Genomic DNA, 25,449 nt, shown 5'->3' on the forward strand with positions numbered 1-25,449 from the left:
ATGTTTTGGCATGTGGCGCCACCTACCGCCGTCTACCAATCATCGCAGTCAGTAGAGTCTCAGCTGCCGAGCAACCACGGGTTGCCAGTTACGTCTGAAAACGAAACCTAAAAGACCTCTGTATTTATAATTTGAATGTATTAACAGTTTTTGGCCACATTCTTACATATGGCACCTTTACTGTACTCAAGTAAATGTACTCCGTTCCTGTGCGGCTCTGTAAACAGTGCAGTTATTATGGGAGAGACAGGAGACAGGAGGTCAAACTGGACTGGAGAACACTAAAACTAAACACAATTAAACTGCAGAACTCAAATGTGTGAGTACCTCTTTATGTCAATTGGCATTTAAGTGAAATTATATGTATCTTAAAGGTCCAGTGTGTGAGATTTAAGTGACATTGAATATGATTGTGTTGTGCTGTCATCTCAATATATGAATTGTTTACATCACTACAGAATGAACCCTTTTAACCCGTTGGACCACCATGTTGAGTGAAAGTGTTTGTCTTCAGACCTTAAAGATGGGAAGATATAATATGAGTTTAGTTATAATCTATAGACTTATTAGAAGTAGCAGATGCTGAACTCCACTGCTTTGTACTGTGTGTGTGTGTGTTTGTTTTTGAATTGTGAGGAGCTTGGCGTCTTTTTTATAGGTTGATGTAATAGACCCCGTTTAATCACATTAACACTGTCGTGTGGTTGGTTATGAGCTGTTTTTTTTTTGTGATGCCATGAGAATGAAATAGTCTAGAAACTGTTGCACTAGATGAATACAATAAATACCTATTTCAGGTTTTTTGTGTGTGGCGTCAGTCCTTGCGTGCCAACGAGGACAGCTCACCACTGCAGGAGATTGTACAGTATGTCTTTATCTCACAGTTTCTCGTCACAAATTCGTCCGGGTGCCTTTCGCAGACGTCGGGGACTCTTGTGGTTCCCAGCGTGGAGCGTGAACAGAGTGACGGTGGAGGCCTTTAAGGGAGCAGCAGGACGGCTGTAGCAGTCGCTGTCTGAGCCAGAACCTGCAGGCTTGAATAAGCCCACACAACACAACACAACACAACACACACAAAAAAGCCTCCTAACCGGGGGCCGACTGTGGCCGCCTTCCAAGGCTCTTGACAAAAGACAGGCCTGAATACAGTCCAGTGTTTATTATTTTTTTTTTTTTAAAGCTTCCCCCTGCACTCACACAAACACATTTGCATTTTCCAGTGAGGGAAAGGAAATCCCCCCCCAACACACACACACACACACATTACAACAGCTCTAGTGTCCACTTTAAAACAAGCAGAGAAGTGTCTATATGTGTGTGTGTGTGTGTGTGTGTGTGTGTGTGTGCGTGTGTGTGTGTGTGCAGGGTGATAGGTGCAGCAGTAGCAGTGGCTTCACTGTGGGGACAAATGTGTGTTTAGCAGGTGTGGACGGCCATAACAAGGAAAGTTACAACTTCATCTCCACCCAGCAGTTGGTGGTAAAACATCCGTGTGTGTTTGTGTGTGTGTGTGTGTGTGTTCATTTGTGTTAACCCTTTAGCACCTGTATTGTTGTATTAACACTGATTAGTCCTTATGGGAACAAAAGTCTGAGTCCTATAGAGGCAGAATCTACTTTTTGAGGCTCTGAATGGATGTTAGAATTTATTAGACGTGTAATATTTAGTTTATATAATTATCAGATTTAAAGTGAGTGAAACTGTGGTTAGGTTAAGGTTATACATTAACTGGTTAAGGTTAAGATTAGGGATAAACCTCTCTCTCTCCTTCTCTCTCTCTCTCAGCTGTCTGTCTCTAGAGGGCGTGTTCACTTCATTTACTCAGCCACACACACACACACACACACACACACACACACAGGTCCCACTGCATTCAGCTCAACTTTTTTTTTTTCCTCCCTCACCAAACTTTCCTTCCCTCACATGGAGCTGACGGATTCTGTCAAATAAGGTAACGACCTCAGTTTCTGTGTGTTTTTTTTATGTCCGTGTTTTGTCTCAAGTTGACGTTTGTAAAGTGTCTGATCTTTAGCGAAGTTTACAGTTGACAGGTGTTCACTCTCTCGCGCTGCTCGTGATGAGAGGGAATTGCAACACAGGCCTGGTTTAGTTTCCTTATGCAGAGCCTTTGTGTCAATAATGACGAGAACAGGTTCATTTCGTATTGATTGTGAATGTTTTATTTTTTATTTTTCAATAGTAGGATACTGAATAATGACATGATCTACTGTACATGTACTCAAAACAATACAGTATGATTATTTTCGGAGGTGAGGTGGTGCTCTATTTGTAGGAGATCCTGTTTGCCAGACTCCCTAACTGCTTCGACAGGATAATTGCTTTGCGCATGCGTTAATTACTCAAAGGTAAACTACCCTCCGGGGTTGTCTGTTGAATACAAACATGTCATTGTATGGAAGGATTTTTTTTGTTACTCCATTTTGGTAATACATCACATGCACCAGTCTCTCAGTGTGGACAATAACGCATATCATTTTGAATTGTGTTGTCTGTTAAACAGACCAAATATTTATTTGGAGTCGTTTTGCTATATTTAGAAAGTAATAAATGATCTATTTCGGATTACCAAAATGAAAATGTACTGTACTCAGAAGAAAACATAATTTTAAACAATACTTAAATGAATTATGATCATGTTAAGGGATGAATATGGAACATAGATAGATAGCTGTATGACAAGTGTGAGTGAATGGGTGTATGGCACATCTGTCAAACAAAAGGCCCGGGGGCCAGATGTGGCCCGCCACCTCATTTTATGTGGCCCGCGAGTGATTAATTGTTCTTTAAAATCTATGCTGCTTTAAGGCGTGCGTTGACCATAAACTACATTTCCCACAATGCATGGCGATCGTGTTACCCGTAAAGTGACGGCACCGCCACTAAATCGGATTGTATCATTGTATATGCGTCATGCGACGAGTGAAATTGAATAAGTAATGAATACAGAAATGTATTTATCAATATGTTACGGAGTAGTTACCTTTATTTTACATTATATTTGGTTACATTTAGTTACATTAATTCTGTATGACAGTTACATCTGGCCCTTTGAGGGTAACCATTATGCTGATGTGGTCCTCAGTGAAAATGAGTTTGACACCCCTGGTGTATGGTGTCATATGAGCAGCTTAAACGGTCAAACAGAAACTTGTTTCAAAGCCCTTTTGTAGCCTTTTGTGTGGAGGTGACGTCCACCTGGAACAGCGTGTGTCCTCTTCAAACTCAACTGCGTAATCGTCGTCCTCCTCCAATGGATAATTAAAGGGTACAGAGCACAGAATGTGAAGGAACTCTACATCCTTAGGTCCAGAGATGTATTTAAAACAAACAATCTAAGAACAAGAAAAATATAGCTCGTTTGTATCAGTATTACACCAGATTTAACTCTGATGCTTTTTAAATGTATTAGAATGAAATGATGGCCCAGAATAACAAAAACATGAAACACTAGCAGTAATAAAAGTCTCTATGTGTTTGTTTAGGGCTTGTGGTCATATGTTCCTCTCTGCCAGGGATGGAGGGGCACAAGGCCGACTCTTTTCTTGACCTGAGCCACCTGACGGAGCAGGAGAAGTCCGTTATCCTTCAGGTCTTAGATCGCGACTCGGCGCTGCGTCGCTGTGACGATGGACGTGTAAGGTCAGAGGTGATTGTTGGTGTATCTTTGTAAGGGTCGTTTTTCTTTGACAACAGTGTCCAGTTATGAACATACTCAAGGGTGATGAAAGGAGGGGGGGGGGGGAAGGTGGCTGGTTAATTTGGTTAATGGTTAATTTCCTGTGGTGATTTGAGTTAATACTGAGCAGGTGAACATGAGCATTCCTTGTATATACTTCATGAATAATTTCAGTTTTAGTGTCTAATGAATCTGTCAGAAAAGAAAACAGCATAAAAAAATGTGTAAGGTAAAGTTTTGATGTCTTTTACATGTTGACTCATCTCCATGACATCAGTGACTTTCTCAGACAGGAAGGTGTGACTGTTTGCCGATTGTTTTATCGCCGTAGCGTGCTCCAGCAGACAGAGACCGACCCGTTGCGTCTGCGCAGCCTGTCGGGGAAATGGTTCAGCGAGGAGCGCGGCAAGCGCCACTGCACCCACAAGTCGGGCTGTGACCTTGTCCACGCGTCCATGCGCCACAGGAGGACGAAGAGCAGAGGTCAGTTTTGCAGATAATACCCTGCTGGGGCTGTTTCCCCCCCCCCCCTGTTGTTATAGTAAGGATGTCCCAATGACGGTGGGGTGTCTTGTTGCCATAGTAACAGAAGGATCCCTGAGTGAACTGTTTAATGGAGAGATTGCGACACCGCACAGTGACAGCTCATCTAAGGCAGAGAGTAAACTGAAGGACAAGCATGAAGGGTGAGTGAGGGCAGAAGTAAATCACATTACTTGTTGCAGGATTTTTCGTTTTTTTGCATTTCCTGTATTCACTGACTTACTTGTGTTGCCAGGAATCAAGAAAATACAAAACCTCGAACAAAAAGTCACCTAATACAGGTCTGTGTGTTTCTTATTTATACACATTCAACCGTTGTCCTGAATAATCATCGATACGTTAACAAATCATCTTCACTTGTAGGGTCTTGATTATACAAATGGTTCCACGTCATCCAAAGGTATCAACATTCTTTTTTATCTCATCGTCTCTTTGTGTCTCTATGTTGTCCTCTGTACTGACATTATAAACATTCTGTTCAAAGACTGCGAAAGGAGAAGTACTGGCTACTCAGAGGAAGCTGAGGTGATTATAACACTTATCACTAATGAATAGATAAACACTGCTTTTAACAAGCTAGTTGTTCCACTTTGACATAGAGTCAGCATATTCTATAGGTGAGGTATAGTCAGCACTAGTCGTGATAGTCATGATTAGGGATGGGAATCGGTATCGGTCGGTATCGGTCCGATACTGGTCAAAATCGGACAGTGGACAGACAAAAATGTTACTGGAATAACATTCTAACCGAGTCATGTTTGGGCTGTTTATTTCCTCTTTTTGTGACCCAGTTGGAGAATTACGTCTTTGAAATGAAATGTATCAAAATAATATCGGTATCGGTAGATACTCCAGTTTGTGATATCGGTATCGGACACAAAAAAGTGGTATCGTCCCATTCCTAGTCATGATATATGGTCACCATTGAGTAGAGGATGAGTACACTCTTAGAAATAAGGGTTCCAAAAGGGTCCTTCTACAAGGGCTGAGGTTCTACCTTGAACCATTTGCTTCTGAAAAACCCTTTCCCGAAGAAAGGAGTTTTTCAAGGGATCTTGGTAACACTAATGGTTCCAGTTAGAACCATTTTGATCCAGAGAACCCTTTAAAACCCCTTTCCTGAATAAAGGTTTTTAAAAGGGTTGTAGTTGGAAGTCTCCAAAAGGTTTCCAGGTGGAACCTTTATAAAAACATTCTACCTGGAGCCAAAAAGGGTTCTCCTATGAGGACAAGCCGAAGAACCTTATATGGTTCTACTTAGCACTTTTATTTCTAAGAGTGTAGTAATGCTTCATCCTGTGTTCAGGATGACTTTGACTACTGCAACGGGGACACTGACTCTCTGAGCAGCTGCCTGACGGAGCCGGACCCCGCGTCTGTGAAAACCAGCAGCTCCAACAGCAGCCTGTATTCAGGCCACACTGTATGTGCACACACACACACACACACACACACACACACACACACACACACACACACACACACACACACACACACACACACACACACACACACACACACACACACACACCATTTGATTAACTGGCCCCTACAGTGATGCAAGATGACTCAGCTGAGGACGGTGACGTCGGTGCTGATCTTTGTCGTGCGTGTGTTGTAGTTCGGCGGCAGCATGATGAGTCTGTTCAGCTCAGGGGATTTTGGCACGGTGGAGGTGAGAGGCCGCATCCAGTTCTCATTGGTCTACGAGAGCCAGAAGGAGGAGCTGCTCGTCAAAGTGTACCGCTGCGAGGACATCGCTTCGGCGCGCAAGAACCGCTCTGACCCGTGAGTGATGGCGTCAATCTGCATACTGCAGCAGCAGCAGCAGCGATGCCTACAGACAAAACCCAGTCATTTCATGCCAGAGTGTGTGTGTGTGTGTGTGTGTGTGTTCCACAGATACGTTAAAACCTATCTCTTGCCGGACAAATCGAGTCACAGCAAGAAGAAAACTTCAGTGAAGAAGAAGACGTTTAACCCGGTCTATGATCAAACACTCCGAGTGAGACATTCTTTTTACATACGACATAAAGTGGTTGTCCCCATCAGCTACATGTCCTTTACCTCCCCATCCCCTGTGTCCTTCAAATAAATACAACTGTCTAACTGTCCAATGATATGCTTTTACTGTAGTATAAAATGAAGATAAGCGAGCTGCGGTGTCGGACACTGAACCTGTCGGTGTGGCACGCCGAACCCCTCGGCAGGAACGTGTTCCTGGGTGAGGTGGAGCTGCCTCTGTGCCACTGGGACTGGACCTGCGCTCAGCCACTGTGGCAGGACCTGCAGCCACGGGTAAGAAGGAGGAGGAGATGTTTAATGACTGACACTGGCCAAAGATCGGAAAAAGGAAAAGCCAAAAATATCATATAAATGCATCGCTGAAGTGCAGACTTCACACTTACATAATAACATCACAGTAGCGTCATAATGTTCAGCACAAATGTGTTATTCACAGCTTGGTAGTTCGAAATAGCAGCAGACGGTCATGATGTCAGTGTTGATATCAGACTTGGAAAAGACTCTCGTAAATTAGCACACGTCATTTAATTCTCCCAGATTATTATTCAGATTATTATAAAATGTCTGCATCTACCCGCGTGTTTGTATAGCAGCACGTTTGGCAGCTTGGTGAAACACACAAAGGATTGCACCGAGGAGTGCCTTCAGTGTCTGGGAGAGAGCTGCAGGGAGACAAAGACATGCAGTGAATATCAACTAAGGATTATATAACTCAAACTCTAATCTTTTCCTCCCTTCCACACTTCTGCTGCTGCCGCCTCTCGTCTTGTTCTCCCTCCTCCTCCTTCTCCTCCTCCTCCTCCTCCCCACCATCACAGGTTCATTTGAATCCAGACTCCATTAGCAGTCGTGGGACCGTCATGCTCTCAATTAAGTTCGTGCCAAATGGAGCTGAGGGTGAGCAGGACACATTACGTCATGGATGCACATATGCACTACTATACACTAATATGAAAATCACCTAATACACCACGTTTGTTCCATGTTCTTTGTGTGTGTGTGTGTTGTGTGTTAAGGTTGTGGTCTTCCTCTGACTGGGGAACTTTACATCTGGCTTCGGGAGGCTCATGGTCTCCTGTCCAACAAAGGAGGTGCTATCGACTCATATGTTAGAAGGTGTGTCAGCTCTGCACCATCACTACTCGTCATCGCTCATTTGTCAGTGACGCCAAAGTGGATTTCGCGCAACATTTAAAGCTCCAGTGTGTAATATTTAGCAGCGTTATTTGGCAGAAATGTAGTAAAAAAAAAAAAAAGTGTATGATTGCTTCAAAATCAATAATCTCTTGGTTTTTATAGCCTTAGAATGAGCCTTATGCAAATAATAAAAACAATGAATTCTCTGATGTGAAGGCCACCCTAGTTCCCTGCACAGGAGCGTTTGTTTGACCATTACATGTCACTCATTCTGACACACTGGACCATTTTAAGTAACTTGCATTTACATTTAACTTGTATGCTAAATGTTAAAGGCGCCATATGTAAGAATGTGGCCAAAAACGGTTACTACATTCAAATTCAAAATACTGAGGTCTTTTAGGTTTCGTTTTCTGACGTAACTGGCAACCTGTGGTTGCTCGGCAGCTGAGACTCTACTGACTGCAATGACTGGTAGACGGTGGTAGGTGGCGCCACATGCCAAAACATGATTTCAAAACATAAACATGATTTGCAGTCTGCAAAATATTTTTTTTAATGCAAATATTTGGCTGTACTGTTGTTGTTGGTGAGTTCAGTTTGTTATATGAACATTATTCCTGAGTCTCTGTGACACATTAGGAGGATTTTATGGCCTGTTGCTTTGGATTTATTACTTAATGCACCTTTAACAATGAAACGGATCCAGTTTGAGACTGAATTGAAACTCACACCTCATTTATATCATGTATTTCTACCCAACAAGTTACATCCTTCCAGACGCTAGTCGACAAAGCGGGCAGAAGACGCGTGTGATAAAAAACTCCATCAGCCCGAATTTCAACCACACCATGGTGTACGACGGCTTCCACACCAGTGACCTGAGAGAGGCGTGCGCTGAGCTGATGGTCTGGCAACGTGACAGCTTGAAGAGGCAGGTCTTAGGAGGGGTTCGGCTGAGCTGTGGCACTGGTGAGAGTTTTAATACTTCACTTTAACAAAAGCAAAAACATTGTGGCTCTAATGTTTAAATTCTATTGTATGATTGGCGAAAAAAAGGAATGAATTCTCCTCTGCGTACCTGACTTTATCTTGTTTTTTGGTGACATTTCTGGTGATAAGAAGCACAGATTACTTTCCAATATAAATGGCGGTTTCTTTTTTCTGTTTCTCGCAAATAACGAAATACATCACATCCTGTGGAGCTTAGCACTTTAGAGCCTTCAGCCACTTAGAATAACACAATAGCACGGCTGGAAGTAGAGAGTGAAACCCTTGACAATAGAGGAACATTACCTTTTTTTTTCTCTTCTTTTAAATCACCTGAACACCTATAGTGAGGTAAGAAACGCACTTTATATTTTGTGTTCGGCTGGCATCATAATTATGCAGCAGTGAAAACGGGCAGGTTAATTATAAGTCTGATGCTCCTTCCCGTTTAGTGAAAGATAACACTGTGTGTAACTGTAAGGAAGGGATGCTGCTGTCACTCTTTGTCTGAAAGCCTTTTTCAAGCTTCAGTGGTGTTGCTGAGTGTTTTAACTGCAGTATTTTGCATTGCACTGCGTTTTGTTCTGGTGGCATTTCAGGCATTTTGGATGGACATGTTATCAGGGCGAGGTCATGTCTAGGCTATGAGAGTGTATGCTGCATTGGGCTGTTGTTGGGATTGTGCGTCCTCTCAGGACCAAATCGATGATAGAGTGTCTAGGAAGATGATTAATTAGTTTAGTGAACACACGGCCTGGAACAATGTTGTAGTGGTATTAGTAAAAGTAAAAGACCACTATTGTATCACAGGTGTGTTAAATACTGTGCTTCCAACATGATTGTGTCCCAGTGAATACAATAGTGCTGTACATATAGGGCCTGATTTACTAAGATCCCAAATAGAAAGCGCTAAATTGCGTGTAAACGCCCCACGTTGCATATTCATTAAGGCAAGACCGCTAAATGGATTGTGAGTGCTATTTTGCCCGTCTGAGAGGTGCAATCCTCGTTGTGCCCTGTTAAAAGAGCAGCATCGACGCAAATTTGCATGTGTAATCCAACTTTGCACACGTTTTTGCACACGCAAAGCTTTAGTAAATCGGGCCCATAGAGTTTATAGCTATTACTAGTTTGCACCTCTCGTCCCTAGTTGGGCTTTTACATGAACATTATAATAAACACGTTAAAACTACAGTAAAACACATAACTACATGATTACATAACACATTAAATGTAAATGCATACATATACATAATAACTACAAGCTAAACTATACACACACTAACAATTGTCAAATGTTAAATATAAAGCATAATCAGTACAATAAAGTATGATAAAACTTGCTAAAACTGCACTAGTTAATACACTAAAAACACAATTTACATTACAATTCTTTGCCATAATATACCTGATATAAAGACCTTTGGGATGAACTGGAACAGAGACTGAGAGCCAGGTCAGTGCTCTACACAATGAATGGGCTCAAATGCACATAGAAACACTTCAAAATATTGAGGAAAGTCTTCCACAAAGTGTTAAAGCTACTGTATATGTATTTAAATACGTCATTACAGTCTCTGTTGGTGTAATGGTCAGGCATTGTTAAGTCCAGTCCAGGTTTTTGCCGTTTTGTGTAGTTTTTACTATTCTAAAAACACATTAAAGAGCATAGAAATCCCTCTCTGTCGCTCTCACAAATCAAGCAATACAACAACTGCAAGTATATATCCATTGTAAGGTGAAAAGTAAAAAAATAAAAAAATAAAAAAATAAATATTTACTGCGGCGGGACTAGATAAGCTTTGCTTCTCCCGCTTTCCCTTTCGGTCATGTGTATGAATTTAAAATGTTGATGTGTGCAGATGTTGATTAACTGTCATGCCCGAAATAAACACTTCATTCATTCAATGTATGTCACTATGTTGTGCTTATATAAGGAAATGCACGTGCATGTTAGTTGCTGGGATTGTTTGCACGGCGTCGTTAAGAAAGGCATCGTTCTCTTCAGGTCAGAGTTACGGCGACGCCGTCTGCTGGATGGACTCCACAGAGCAGGAGGTGACGGCGTGGAACTCCATGATCGAGAACCCAAACCAGTGGATTGACACCACACTACCAATCAGAACTAACCTGGCCCAGCGCTCCGAGTGACGCATTTTGGTGTACAAAGTTGTTTCAATGACTGGTTGGACTGAAAGAACACTCAGCACTAAAGCACATTTAACCTCTATCATCTCTGTAATACACTGCTCTGTTCTACACACACACACACACACACACACACACACACACACACACACACACACACACACACACACACACACACGTATTATTGCAATGTTTTGAGTAGATCATAAATAGTTTTACTTTGAAGCCAAATGCATTTTAAATGTTTTTATTTGTATGTTATTTCCCAAGGTCGGTTCGATTAATTTTTCTCATACTTCATTAGGGAGAATATTATAGCGTTTACCTTTTTAGAATTTAATAACCACATATTTTACTGTAATTATTTTGTATTTATTTCAAGATTTGTCTGCCAGTGTCAATCATTTTCAAAATCACAGTTTGTCAGGAAGGACTGTCGTCTTATTTACCTCACTACATTTAATTAGAATAGAATCAGATTAGATTAGAATCTTATTCTGATAGATTTTTAGGTACCATTTACTGTAAATGGATATCATTGTGAATGCCTGCAGTTACATGGTTTCTGCTTTTCTCATTGATGCGTTACCTGACTCCCACCATGTGGTCAGACCTCGTACCTGCTCTGTGTATTTAGTCAAACTACATCCCTCTTCCACTTTATTTATCAAAAGTAGATCTATTAAGTGTACAATCTATCATATGAGCCAGAAAATGTCTTTTGCTTTTCAAAATAAAGTCTGTTAAAAAAAGGTTTTCTTTCACGTGCAGTCGACTAAATAAATGCTGCTAAATTGCTGCTGCCAACTTATATATATATATATATATATATATATATATATATATATATATATATATACATTTAGATTTAGTAAACTGCTAAATCATGGCAACCCAGCGAGGTCCAGAGGGGTCAGATGTCAGAACAATACATAATTTAAATCTTGAGACTTTTTTTTACAATTACTTCTGATTATACATTAGAATATTTTCTTAATATTTAAAGGATATAATCAACTTGAAAATTAAGGGCTTCATTCTAAAATTACCACTCACTCACCAGTAGTACTTTCCTGGTCCACTAGGGGGAGACAGCACACACATAGATCGTCTGTGGTGTAAGGGTGATGGTACAATTTGGTTTCTAGAGTCACATTTAAGTCATTAAATATGGAATTTTGCCGATGTGCCACTTAGTGAATATCCGTGGAATATACACTAAAACCTGAGAACTAACTAACAGAACACCGCAGAAATCTCTGATTGGACGCAACGCGGTTGCCATAGCGACGGCATGTCAACATTGCTCTTTTCCAGTCCGACGTGCTTTGGTCTCAAACATGTCAGACATGTCGTCTTTGAACAGAAAGTTAATCCAGACTCTGGCAGAAACCATTTCCAAACAAGTGGATCACTGTGAGTACTCACTTATTTACTCTTGTGTTTATTTATGCAATGATATGTATGTTATATTTTATAATATATTACATAACAAAAGAGGACAATCTTTCTTACAGTTAACAAAACAGAGGTCGAGTGTCTTATCCGAGAGTTCAACGTGCTCCTGGGTGAGTGTGCTGCCTCGGGGAGAGCAGTGCATGGGCTGGACAAGGAGAAGTTCAGGAGCATCCTCCACAACAACTTTGGCATGACTGATGACATGATCATGGACTTAGGTATTCACACAACCTTAACTAGTTCATGCTGAACCCTAGCCAGGCTACTGGTGAGGTAATTGAATCATCCCCAAAAGGGAAATTTGTGGTGCAGCAAGGCTTCACACTGGTCCTGACAGGGTTAGTGTTTATGTATATTATTATATTAGAAAAGGTCCTAAAGAGGTGACAAAGGTAAACACACACAGGCTTCTGACTCAAGTTTTATTTTACAGAACAATCAAATAATGTATTGATTTATTTTAACTGCTTCTGTCGTTTCCTGGTGTTTTCTCAGCTCCTTTTGCAATTTCTGTCCCGTAGTCTTTGTACTTACGAGCTGAATGTGTTGGTTGTATGTATCGATAGTGTTTTACAAATGAAGTTTGATTGATTTAAGTCAGGGGTCTCAAACTCAAATGACCTGGGGGCCAATGTGCATCTATTGTGGTCAAGAGAACAAAAAGTGGGGAAAAAAAACAACTGTTCACAATATCACACATTTAAAATTACATTTATGATGCAAAATGAATGTATTAATATCAAAAACAGACATTTATTTTAAATTACATAAATAATAGTGTGGACAACTGTGATTAAAATTCGTACCAGGAGCCGTTTCGGGCCACTGCCATTCGTGGCTCGGGCCCTAACAACCGTATTTATATATGTAATTGAATGTTGTATATGATACATTTAATAATGGTATTGTCTTATTATTACTGTTATAAAAACATTGCTAGCAAACATATATATATATATATTCTATCACCTCGCTGGCAGCTGTGCCTCAGCTACACACTGTGTTTAAAAGATGGTGAGGTCGTCGGTCATGTTTTCATTATAACATGATATTAAGTGGGGTGCTGCATGTAATCGATTGGGGGGCCGCATGTGGCCCCCGGGCCGCCAGTTTGAGACCCCTGATTTAAATGGAATGTAAGCTCCCAATTCTATGAAAATAAACCACTGCTGTAATGCAACAAGCGGCACTTTGGATGCAGAGTATTATAAGTGTTCAATAACTTTGTCAATCCCACAGTCTTCAGGACATTTGACAGAGACAACGACAGCTTTGTGAGTCTGAAAGAGTGGGTTGAAGGACTGTCCGTTTTCCTCCGAGGGACCTTGGATGAAAAAATAAAATGTAAGTTATCAGAACTCATTCAGGGTTTTAATACCTGCACATTAAAAACCAGACTCCTCATGCCTTATTGTCCACAACATAACTCCTCTCTTTGTGTGTGCCTCAGACTGCTTCCAGGTGTACGACTTGAACAGTGACAACTACATTTCAAGGGAGGAAATGTTCCACATGCTGAAGAACAGCCTCATCAGGCAACCCACTGAGGAAGATCCCGATGAGGGAATCAAAGATCTGGTGGAGATCACACTCAAGAGGATGGTAAGAGGTTGCTTACAGCTCTACAACTTTAACACTGTGATCGACAGGAAAAGTCAATATTGTTTCTCTTCCTGTCAGGACCATGACCACGACGGCAGACTGTCTTTCAGTGACTTTGAAAAGGCAGTGAAAGACGAGAACCTGTTACTTGAAGCTTTTGGAAACTGTCTCCCCGACATAATGGTAGAAAATCACAAAATTAAACCGGATGTTGAGAAATACAAATACATTTATTTTAAACTGAAGTTCTTAATCTGACATTTTCTTCCTTTTCAGAGTACAGCGTCATTTGAGCAGCGTGTATTTCAGGAAAAGATGGAACTATGAAAAAAAGTGAATAAATGTTCAATTAAAAAACACAGGAAAGTGAGCTAAGGCGATCATATCCGACGACGTGGCTTCATCTTTTTCTCCACTGGTTTGACGTCAGGAACTGACCCCACCTGAGGAACATGACACTGGCTTAGTTCGACTTGAATGAAAGAATGAATGACAGCAATGTTTTTCTGATTCAGATTATTAGTCACCTGTTTCATTGTGTTCCTGATCAGCGTGGCAGTTGTGTTCAATGAATCATCCTCCATGTCTAGTTTAGGTGGTTCAGGCAGCTTTGGCCCAATCAAATGGTCATTTTTTCCAGACAACTCAGTCCACGCCTGACCCGCACCGTCTTCCATTTTGCGCTTCCTGTTCTCCAAGCGAGTCGTCCGTGGGATAAATCTGACTGCAGAAACTTGATTTGGAGTCCGTCTGTGTTCTCTGCTTTTTTCTCCGTCTGAGCTGATTTGACTAATGCTTTTCTGTGCTGGCTGCTGTTTTGTGTTGATTACGGCATTGTATAATGTCCCCATTTTATCTTCTGTCTGCATAGTGCCATGTTGATTTTTGGGAACAAAAGAATGGTGTTCATGGGGAGGTAATGGCAGTAAAGGAAAGTCTGAATAATGGTTGGAGTTTGAAATCTCTTCTATATCATTATTGCGAAGCCTTTCATCGTGTTGAAAGATGATCTTCTCCGAGGTGGTGGCTGTGTTTGATGTTGACGGCTCCTCATTTCTTCCATCTTTGTCTTCCCTTAGTCTCGCTTTAAATTTTGAAGAAAACAAAACAAAACATAAGACTAGAGTGTAAAAACTAACAAAACACATGTACTACAGTATGTACCTACACATTGTCATATTTATTAGTACGCCTATATTGATAGTTCATTTTACCGTTATTTCGAGCCGTCCTCGTGACATATCTCCTTCGGTCCAGCAGTTTTAGTCTGGTGTCTTCCACACTCTCATATTCTGGGACGTAGCACACGTGCAGCACACCACCATAAAAGCTCTTTTCATCCATATGTCGTTTGGCTGCTCTGAAAAAATAAGATTAAAAGAAAACAAAATATATATAAAACAGGTATTTTCAACTTCAGCGTGACAAACAAGTTGAAGTCAGATCTCAAACCTGGCACTGGTGAGTTTCTGGAACTTGACAAGGTAGACCTCTGTAAACTCCTCAGCAGGATACTCATCCAGAGGTCGATACTCCTGCACAGCTCCATACAGGGCACACAGCTGGATCAGCTCCGTCATCACTCCAATGGCTGGGACTCCTTGCACCATCAGGTAATGAGACTCCAAATTTATGGTGTACACCTGATGATAAAGCACATTACAATGTGTGACACTTGCTCTGATGTCCTAGAACTCAAGTCAAATCTTCTGTATTGTCATTTGTGACACTTGGCTGAGATGTAAGAGCAAAACTACTAACCAAGATGTTAATGACATTGTAAATACTGATTATTTACACTGTTCGAGTGACGCATTTCTAAATGTCTGTTTTCTTAGTTCTAGTTATGCAGATATTATGATTCTCTTACCTTAACTGCTTTCGCTCTCCTCCCCTCTCTATACTTTGGTCTTGAAATGCACACTTTTCGCTGTTCGTGGTGTTTATAAACCTCTGGAGATGCCCAACAGCCTGAGCTATTACCACCGCGCGCCGCCATGTTTCAGGAAGTAACTGTTGTTTGGTTCACTTCAAATTAAAAGCTCATTGTTTGTTTCGTGAGCGTTGCACATAGTATGCGTCAGCGTGAAACTATCTTATTTTGAAAAGAACGCTTAGCTCGGCATCCGCATCGATTGCTTTGGTCTGGCTCGGTGCGTTCAGAGACGTCGATGTATGGAGCAACAGAGCATTTTGACTTCTACAGAGCAACACATGCAATGGAGACATTATGATTAATAACCATGGCATTCAACCCGTAACTGTTGTTTTTAACAACACAAAAAACTGCTTTCTTCACCTCCCATCTAAGGTGATATCGCATCTTTCCCTGAAAGAGGTACGTTGTTTGCTATTAGCTAGCTATCCAGCTGTTCGAGTACTCATTCTAACTTCAGTGGAAGTCCAGTTTGGTGATGCAACAAAGCTAACGTAGTGTTTTGTTGTTCGTGTCCTATATTTTAAAACTGTGGTCAAGCTGACAGTCGTTTCTCCATGGTCAAACTATCTGACTCTAAATTATAACGCTCTCCTTACAAAGGCTTTTACGGTAAAAAGCTTGTGATCCAATGCTTGAAGTTTGTTTGTAAGCGCATTGACATCCAGTTTTCAAAATAAAACACTGAGAACACCGTATATCTGAGTGCAAGTGGATTAAAAATTGCGAATATGAGATTTTGATTTGACAGAACTTCTCAAAAAACTTAAAAAGTAAAAATGTCTAATTTGCAGTATGCTTGTAGTCATAGATGTCCTGAATTCAACCTAGTCAGTCCTGGTGAGAACATATGGAAAAAAGGTTGATAAAGGTCTCTGAAACACAGCTGCTAGGATTTAAAAAAATATATTTTTTCCCATTCAAAAATGTCCTTTTAAATGTGCACTCAGTTACATTGCCTTCATGGTTTTATTTTGAAAACAGGATGTCCTTAAAAATCAGCTTGATGCATTGGATCACAGGCGTTTTACTGTAAACGCCTTTGTAAGGAGGACATTACAATTCAGCGTCAGTTAGTCTGACCACAGAGAAACTAGTGTCAGATAGTTTGACTGCAGTGGAATTGATTTGCATCTGAATTGACCTGTTCCTATTGTGTGTGCACTAACACTTGTCCGTTATGAGAAATTATATCAGTTTCTTACTCTTTATTCTTAGTTCTAAAATATACTATACTATATGCACGTTGTTGTAATCTTTGAATAAGCAAAATCTATTTTGAATTTTACACACCCATGACTTCATGACATTGTAGTCACTCTGCTACGTATCAGCAAATTCACTAACTATCCTGTAATCGATATATAAGTGAGAAAAGTGCACCAGCTAATATTTGTAGGGGTCAAAAAAAGTTGGTTTGGTTGGTCAACAGAGATTTTATTCTTGCACAGCTCAGATATTTCTTGTAGTTGTTGTCTTGGACTAGAATTAGATACAGTTGTAATTTCTGCACTGTTATTATGCATCTATCGTGATATAATGTAGAATTTAAATAACATCAACAAACCTGCATACTTTGTCTGTGATTCAGAACCAAGCGTTGGAGTTGTCCTGGGACCATGGGCCTCCGCTGTACCTCAGCTGGACTCATAAGAGAACCTCTAGCTTTGACAGCCATGAAGTGGAGCTGTGTCGGCAGCTCGGAGAAAAGCTGGGCTTGAAAGATGGAGAGCAGGTAGTGCTCTAGACTCCCTCTCAAAGTATTTAGACAGATTAATACAAATGTCTGTAGGTATTTTGTTTTCAACTGACTGACTGAGTGTGCTGTTTCTCTCAGGGTTTCCTCAGACCATGTCACCAAGTTTCATCAGTGCATCAAGTGTTTGTGATGCCTCTGTCATTTGATGACTGGGAGATCCTGGTGTGTGAACATAATTATTCATTTACGAATTCTAATGTCTTCACACAAATAATGCATTATATTTAATGCAGTCACTCTGTGCTTATATATATTTGACGATGACCCATGATGGTGTTTTCTTCCTCCAGGAGCTTCACAGTGCCGCACTGGAGCAGCAGCTGTTGGATCAGATCAGAGTGGTCTTCCAAGATGCCGTGTTTCCTGTATGGGTGGACAGCCACACATCCATTTACATCCAAATAGGTCAGAGTTAATGCAACGATAACAGTATTTGTTTTGTTAGTAGCAACAAGTCTATGTAAAGGAATGTAATATTATGCAACATTTATTGGTGAATTACCTTATATTACCTCACGCTTCCAAAACAATATTTCATACAATCAGGTGCTTTCACAGTTTATTTTCACTGAATAAAATTGACTTACCATAGAATTTGTTTTGCTCAGTCTTGGTCATATCCATAGACAGTATTCATGAACACAGTTTGATCTGCTTTCTAATCTGCACAGCGTCCATTTCACCATCTGTGCCCTACGGCCGTCTGGAGCAGTTCACAGAACTAGTTGTCTCTCCAAGGAGACGTGCTGGAAGTACTGAACTGAGGGGCTCTCCAATGAGGAGCAGTGAGAATCCACATCTTCACAGACAGAACCACACTGATCATTCTTCCTCAGGACAGCCACAGGAAAACACCACTCATGTCCATCAGTGGGGAGGCATCGCTGACCTGAGAAGCCTCCTAAGTTATATGATAAAGGGCACCATTGACTCGGTAAAACAGTTGCCTCCAGTACCTGCCATCCCTGCCCTCCTTGCTGACTCTGTCTACAGAGTACATGGTGCACCGCCTGACCCTCTTTGTATTGTAAACCAAGCTGTAACTGGTGTCATTCATGTATTTCCTCGGAGGGATAGACTGAATTCTGGAGTAATTGGAGGTTCATCTCCGGTGACTTATGGTCTGCTCTCCAAAGTTCCTTCCCCCAAAGAAACGAGGGACAGAGCCAAACAGGCCATGGAGAAAAGGAAGAAGGCGGGGGTGACTAAAGTTGGAGCCTCTGGGGATGGAGACAAGGAGTTGAAAGAAGAGGAGGTCATGGTGGTCAGGGTGGTGTGTCATTGTAATGGAAAGCTAACAGGAAAACAAAGGAGTCACAGCAAAGCAGAGATCCATAGTGGAACAGTATGGGTAAGTATACTTTCTAAGCTGTAGTTAGAAATTGCCATTTTTCAATAGACATTTCTTTAAAAAATTGTGATGCAATTTTCTTTCAAGATCCCACAGCCTCTGGCTGTCCAGTTGAATATCATGCCCCATTCGATTGTTAGAATTAAGCCAGTGAAATCCACTATCAAAGTGGCCTCTATGATTCGTCTTCAGCCTTTAAAACCACAGGTGAGTGCTGGAGGAGCCATCTGTACCTTGATACATAAACAATTAACTAATTATAACGGTGTCCCTCCTTGTGGTCTTTACACATCAGCTAGAGGAAGATGATGAGGCGATCCAGGCGGCTTTCCTTGGTTGGCTGCACACTCAGAGTCATGAACCTTTAGCCTGTCTAACTGCACGCTCTGGCACCATTCTTCTACACGGAACTGATGGTGATGCATTTCTGGGTTTCTTTGAACAAGATTGTCAGAAATGTATTATAGGTCATACAGAAAAACCTGCAGTTTACATTTTTTTAATGAAAAATATAAAAAAAAAATCATCATGCACCATTATAGATAACTAGTTTTCCCTCTTTTTTTCTCATTTACAGCAAAGTTAGAGTTTGCTTTAACTGTTTTGAAACCAGAACCAGAGAATGATCCTCCAGACCAGCTATTTTTACTAGCACACACTGTTATCCAGAAGGAAGACATTCAGGTATTCACCTCCGTTTGTTAATGAATACTTCCATGCAGATGAAGGATAGACAAGCATTTTTGTTGACTTTATCTCACCTTCAGGTACACAGAGAGTCTCTAACCATGTCAGCTGTGAAAGCTGTAGCTGAAATCCCTAAACCAGTGCTTCCCTCCCTCACTATTCTTGGGTAAGTCTGTTGATGTTCTTTAGGCTTTGTATGTTTTTAAACAAGGACATTTTTCCAGCGTTGATTTCTCTCTAAACCTCTCACTCCTTCCTCTTTCTCCAGTGGCATCGATGAGCTGAGTAGAACTGGGTTTGAGTTCATCTCCCACAGCCTTCTGGGTAGTCCTCTCTCACAAGAGCTTGGTACCATGGGTCAGGGGCTTCAAGGAGGAGCTTTACTCATCACTGGTGCCAAGGTACTTTTTCATTTTTCTTAATTTTCAAGTCTATTTTTTATTTTATTTTTTTAAAGGAAATACCGTTTAACAGAAGTGTTTTTGTTTAATTGCAGGGTAGTGGGAAAAGCTCTCTGTCCCGAGCACTCTGCAGGAAAGCTAGAGAAGATTTGGATGCCTATGTGGAGGTGGTGGACTGTAGAAAGCTACAAGGTTAATTAATATTTCATACAAATACTTTATGATAGCTCAATTTATCAGGAAATGCTGGATTTTTAAAAAACAAAAATGATCATTAACTTGTTTTGTTTTCAGGCAAAAGGGCAGAAAGTGTGAGGCAGACGCTGCATGATGTTTTTGAACAGGCAGAGTGGAGACAGCCGTCAGTCGTCCTTCTTGATGACCTGGATCACGTGACAGGGGCACCAATTTCTCCTGAACACGAGCATGGCCCCGAGGCCCTGCTGCAACAACACATCGCACAGAGTAAATCACACTTAAAAAAACATTCTTTGTAACAATAATTATTTCAAGGTGTGATTTGATTTCCTCATGTCTCTCTGTGGCTGCAGGTCTGAAGGATGTGCTGGATGAGATGGTGCTTCACTCCAGCCTGGTGTGTTTGGTCATCACCAGCCAAAGTGAGCAATCTCTCCACCCGTCGCTGACTGAAGTGCAGGGGTCCCACATTATCCAGAGATTTGTTAACATTCAGCCACCAGATCAGGTAACTGCACGCACACAGATACGGTTTTGATCAATGAACAAAGGACAAAATCAGCAGCTTGTGTGTTGGTGTTTGCAGGCCCAGAGAGCAGAGATTCTGCGCCGTCTGATCCTCAAAAAGTCTACTGTGTCAGAGGAGACGTTGCAGATTCTTGATCTGGCAGCTGTTGCCAAGGAGACGGAGGGTTACTCACCTCAGGATTTGGCACTGCTGTTGGAGCGAGCTGTCCATGCTAACACAGTACAAAAGGGACACAATGACCAGGGTAAAAAAAAGTAAAATGCATGTATAATACTGTTTGATGATGTAATGGCAAAATTAAATTTCTTTTTCTCAGAGCGAGAGCCTTTCCCTAACACAGAATACCAGGTCCTTTTGTGTATTGTGTATTGCATATTATGTAATTAGCATGTCTAGACTGAACTTGTACCTTCCTACAACATCCGCAGGGAGTCGGCTCCCTGAGATCTACAGTAGACAAAGAGGTGTGAAAACACAGCCTGGAAAGGCAGACTCCTTGTCTATTGGAGGAATGCGAAAGGGGAGTTGCTTAGGTATAAATGTGGAGGCATCACTATGCTCGGGGTCTTTCTCCAGCTAGGATCACTCCTGTGAAGATTGACCTTTTCCTTGCAAAGAAATTAAAACCTTGTCGGCCGGCAGAAGTTCTCTATTTTTTTCTTCACCAGCAGCAGAGAATTTCCACAACAGTGATTACTGCCACTTATTAAGCTAATCCATCTGTGCTCTGTTTATCTCAGGTGCGTGTCTATTGTGGAGGGACTTTGCACAGGCTCTTAAAGGGTTCACCCCTCCCTCACTCTGGGGGATGGACCTCCACCCCCCGAATGGGATTGGTTTGGAGAGGGTGGGAGGACTGGGAGAGGTGCGGCAGCAGTTAATGGACACTATACTGCTCCCAGCCAAGGTCAGTGTCAGTGCAGCAAATTACGAAAACAAATGGAAACTCTGTCTGAAAACTGTCTGAAATAAAGGAATGAAACAGTAAAAGTGATAACAATGTATTTATCTTTATTTTTTAATTGAGAACAATAACTGTAACTAAATTCCATATTTATGTGTAATATAAACAGGTGATAAAATACGTAATTAAACTGATTTCAATGTAATCTATAGAATCTGCTAACCACTAAAGAACTTACAACATAGTGTTAATTTGCAGTCGTTTTTAATGATTAAAAGTGCCATTTGAGCTTCAGTGTTGATCCCATTTAATTAGACGTCTGAATTCAGGTTATGATTTCAAGGATTTAATTTATTTTTATCATTTAATACATGAAGTCACCGGCCCTCTTGGTCTGCATCTGTTTTTTATTCCAAATATAACCTTTAAACTAGTTCTGGAACATTTGTGATTTGATGGTAGATAAACCAGCACTATTCTGTACAAGTCATTTTAAACAAATTATGAACTATTTTTTAACAATAATTGACTGTGGGGTTTTGGTGTGTTGCAGTATCCGATCTTGTTCTCCAATCTTCCCATCCGCCATCGTTCAGGAATATTATTGTATGGAGCTCCTGGTACAGGGAAGACCCTGCTGGCCAGGGCTGTGGCCAAAGACAGTGGTATGAACTTCATCAGCATTAAGGTTGGTTGACAGAAAACCCCTGTGTGTAATTTGTACAGCATATAGTGTATAATCAGTGACGCTGGATATTTACCTCTCCTCAGGGACCTGAACTTCTGAGTAAGTACATTGGAGCCAGTGAGCAGGGAGTCCGTGATGTTTTCCAGAAGTGAGTGAACATCTATGCTGCCTTCAACATCACGCTGCCTATAATATTCATATAATTGACTACTACTACTGATTTGGTTTCTTCCAGAGCACAAGCGGCCAAGCCTTGTATCCTGTTCTTCGACGAGTTTGACTCTTTGGCTCCCAGGAGGGGCCATGACAGCACAGGAGTGACTGACCGTGTGGTCAACCAGCTCCTCACTCAGCTGGATGGGGTGGAAGGACTGCAGGGTGGGTTATTCATACAGCAATATACAACATACAAACAGTTTGTCTGTGCATTTAACTGATGAATTCAGTGCTGCTGTGGCGTTTTTAAATAAATCCCACATTTAAGTGAAGTGAAATGTACTTTTCAGTATCATGTGCCAAATTATTTCTTGTTTGAGGACTTTTCATCAGTTGCCAGGCAACCTTGTAATGACAAATTCAGGAGGTGACTGCCTGGATTTGAAACTGTCCTCACTCTAGCTTCATATTTATTAGATATGAGAGTGGTTTAAATTTTCACATTTTGGTTAGAAGTTTTAAAAAAAATTGTCTGTTTCTTTCAGGTGTGTATGTGCTGGCAGCCACCAGTCGTCCAGATCTGATCGATCCCGCCCTGCTGAGACCTGGACGACTGGACAAGTCCCTCTACTGTCCCCCTCCTGACGTGGTCAGTCATTAAGACTATTCATAACACTGCATTTTAAGCTTTTTCGTGGAGATCATCCCATGTCAAAGTGTCCTCTGCTGTTGCCTCTGCAGGAATCCCGTGTGGAGATCCTCAGGGCTCTGAGTGCAGATATTCCTCTGGCTGCTGACGTGGACCTGGAGCAGTTGGCAGCAGTGACGGAGCAGTTCACCGGGGCAGATCTGAAGGCCCTGCTCTACAATGCACAGCTGGAGGCCATTCACAGCAGCATGGGCACCAGCACAGCAAATGCAAGTCAATTATATTTTCATTTTCCATTTCATTCTTTTCTTTGTTTGCCTTTGGCTACAATAAAACAGGAGGGCGTTAAACTGTTTTCAAACTGTGTACGATTAATTTTGTGGCAGCCTTTTTGTGCCTCATGGTTAATTAAATGTCCCGACCACGGTGACAACAATGAAATAGTTTAAACAGCAAGTGCTGCCACAGGCAAAGCTCAGGCTGCCTCAATCTACAAAAGTAGACAGTCTACATATGTCGTTCATATGCTTTTGGTTGCCTGTGTTCTTCTATCAATACTTAAACGCTGTGTTTTTATGTGACAATCAGGAGCTGACCTCTGGCTCAGACAGCGACATGAGCCTGTCCTCCATGATCTTCCCAAACAACAGCAGCGGCTCAGATTATTCAGCAGGGGAGGCAGATGCGGGCATGTGTTTGGACCAGTCCATGGTTCTCCTAGAGCAGGATGAGCTACAGGCAGAAGATGAACACCATCGCAGCAACGTCTGGAGACTCTACTTCGGAAGCTCCTATGAGTCAGAGATTGAGAATTCGCCAATTTCAGGACTGGTGAGCAGATCCCTGAACATTTTTATTTTCCTCCACGATAGTAAAAAATGTAAATAAAATCATCATCCATGTCCGACACCCAAGTGCACCACTTTGAATGTATACAGCGTGCTGTATAGATTTACAACAACAAATGCATTTAATGGCACCACAATACAAGTTTGTTTGAATCGTGTTATATATACTGTATCAATCATCATGAATGAATGTAGCCATGTGGTTATTCTTGTGGATTTGTATTGTGTTTATATTTTTCTGGGTGCACATTAAGAAATAAACGTATTGAATCTTGAATAAGTAATCTGTAAAATTCCTAATATTGAGCTAACTACTGATATTTACAGATCAATGCACAATGTTGTAATACTGATGCAACTGTTCGAAACCTCTTGTGCAGTGCCAGTCATTGACATGTGATAGACACTCACAGGATGTTCACACATTAATGCTGTTCTTCTATTGTCTTCGCTGCACTTTTACGATTCAGCAGTGCAAACATTTCTGCAAATAATCTGTGTGTTTCCTCCACTTTCTCTCTTCTGCGTCTCGACAGAACTCCCAGTGCATCTCTGGACCAAACTCAATGGGCCAGGACTGCACCGGCGCATCGGTCCGGGACCCCATCGTCTCTGTCCCTCCTGCTTACATGTCCTCCCTCCACAGCGGATATGAAGACGTGAGCCCTGAGCAGCTGGAACGTCTACAACAAGACGTTAACAACATCAAGAATAACTACCGGAAAGCCCATGTGAGTGAAATCAATGGACAGGAAACTGTTTAATGCTTTTATGTTCAACTCAATACTCGAGTGTTTAGTACTCTGCGACATTCTATATCAGTTTTTTTTATTACGGTTTGACTTTAATATGACTCTATAATGCTTTATTCGTGTCTAGTGAGCAACCAAATGTCGTTTAATTGCTTATCTATGCTTTTTTGTGTGTGTGTGTGTATTTGAAGGAGGAGTGTTCCCGGGTTCATTCAGCCTCGAGCAGCCCGAGTCTGTTACTGTGTCAGACTCATGTGAACGATGCCTTGGCTGTGACCAAACCGTCTCTCAGCAAGTCTGACTGGAACAGATACACGAAACTGTGAGTGTCACGACATCAGAGAGACGCACGAAAGCAAACGCACCAAACTACAGTCATTTTATGTTATTTAGTTAAGCAGAATAGCTGGACTAGAACATAAAAAGTGCATATTTTATTATACTGTATATAGATGCTGACTCTTCTATGTGTTCTAGTAATGCACGTTATTAGTGTTGAAAAAAGATGTTCCTTTAGTCCTTTCTAGTGTCTGATCAATTAATTCAACCTTGTTCAAAAGTATTTCTTTCTTTCTTTTAAAGGTATGAAAGCTTTGACGGTTCAGGGGAAGGAAGTTCTCTTCAGTCGGCCACATTTAAACCTGGACAACGTGTGACTCTGGCTTGAACAAGCATTAATATCTCATGGAAATTAATTTAATTAATATAATTAATATGATGAATATAAGAAGGGTTTTTCTACTTGAATGTGAAAATGTAATTACTGTACATATGATGTAATAAAATCTGGACACTTACAATTTATCCTCTATTTTTCATTGACCTTTTTCCTATTGACTTTGTCTCCATCTAGTGGCTGTAAATTGGCCATAGCTCTTTTTTTTTTTTTAAATCAATATATTAGTTCATCATCTACCGCTTGATCCTGGCATAGGGCAAAATCCAGGGTCACACGGAGATTAGCAACCATTCACCTTCAGACCTATGGTTA

The 25,449-nt window shown here is 41.2% G+C and overlaps 4 protein-coding genes across 4 annotated transcripts; 3 read left to right on the plus strand and 1 right to left on the minus strand.

Moving 5' to 3' along the window:
• Positions 1-1,845: 1,845 nt before the first annotated feature.
• sytl1 (synaptotagmin-like 1) lies at positions 1,846-10,557 on the plus strand. The gene is made up of 15 exons (XM_083899950.1): positions 1,846-1,951; positions 3,504-3,660; positions 4,029-4,180; positions 4,281-4,383; positions 4,476-4,521; positions 4,604-4,640; positions 4,725-4,765; positions 5,547-5,663; positions 5,862-6,028; positions 6,143-6,245; positions 6,377-6,538; positions 7,084-7,162; positions 7,282-7,381; positions 8,169-8,374; positions 10,401-10,557. The coding sequence occupies exons 2-15, from the start codon at positions 3,536-3,538 to the stop codon at positions 10,541-10,543; spliced, it is 1,581 nt and encodes a 526-aa protein (XP_083756076.1). The 5' UTR covers positions 1,846-1,951; positions 3,504-3,535; the 3' UTR covers positions 10,544-10,557.
• Positions 10,558-11,880: 1,323 nt separating this feature from the next.
• Positions 11,881-13,927, plus strand: clxn (calaxin; the record flags this gene model as incomplete). Its single annotated transcript, XM_083899507.1, has 6 exons — positions 11,881-11,956; positions 12,058-12,216; positions 13,238-13,342; positions 13,449-13,600; positions 13,679-13,783; positions 13,877-13,927. The coding sequence occupies 6 exons, from the start codon at positions 11,881-11,883 to the stop codon at positions 13,925-13,927; spliced, it is 648 nt and encodes a 215-aa protein (XP_083755633.1).
• Positions 13,905-15,599, minus strand: rbm48 (RNA binding motif protein 48; the record flags this gene model as incomplete). The annotated part of the gene is made up of 5 exons (XM_083900207.1): positions 13,905-14,043; positions 14,128-14,684; positions 14,815-14,960; positions 15,053-15,243; positions 15,471-15,599. 5 exons carry the CDS (start codon positions 15,597-15,599, stop codon positions 13,981-13,983), a joined length of 1,086 nt encoding a protein of 361 aa, XP_083756333.1. The 3' UTR covers positions 13,905-13,980.
• Positions 15,600-15,830: 231 nt separating this feature from the next.
• Positions 15,831-25,131, plus strand: pex1 (peroxisomal biogenesis factor 1; the record flags this gene model as incomplete). Its single annotated transcript, XM_083899426.1, has 24 exons — positions 15,831-15,938; positions 17,128-17,271; positions 17,374-17,457; positions 17,586-17,700; positions 17,967-18,646; positions 18,734-18,853; positions 18,942-19,062; positions 19,224-19,330; positions 19,414-19,499; positions 19,602-19,734; positions 19,830-19,926; positions 20,029-20,199; positions 20,286-20,440; positions 20,519-20,705; positions 21,202-21,368; positions 21,919-22,053; positions 22,137-22,201; positions 22,289-22,431; positions 22,755-22,858; positions 22,951-23,127; positions 23,447-23,689; positions 24,243-24,437; positions 24,650-24,780; positions 25,041-25,131. The coding sequence occupies 24 exons, from the start codon at positions 15,831-15,833 to the stop codon at positions 25,123-25,125; spliced, it is 3,753 nt and encodes a 1,250-aa protein (XP_083755552.1). The 3' UTR covers positions 25,126-25,131.
• Positions 25,132-25,449: the final 318 nt, after the last annotated feature.

Source organism: Microchirus variegatus, assembly GCF_963457635.1.
Source record: "Microchirus variegatus genome assembly, chromosome: 13".
Lineage (NCBI taxonomy): Eukaryota > Metazoa > Chordata > Actinopteri > Pleuronectiformes > Soleidae > Microchirus > Microchirus variegatus.

Excerpts from the sequence above, each read along its gene's own strand:
- sytl1 (XM_083899950.1), top strand. The coding sequence starts at position 3,536 with ATGGAGGGGCACAAGGCCGACTCTTTTCTTGACCTGAGCCACCTGACG. Across the intron at positions 4,641-4,724 it reads TGGTTCCACGTCATCCAAAG|ACTGCGAAAGGAGAAGTACT; the intron begins GTATCAACATTC and ends TTCTGTTCAAAG. Across the intron at positions 6,029-6,142 it reads CGCAAGAACCGCTCTGACCC|ATACGTTAAAACCTATCTCT; the intron begins GTGAGTGATGGC and ends TGTGTTCCACAG.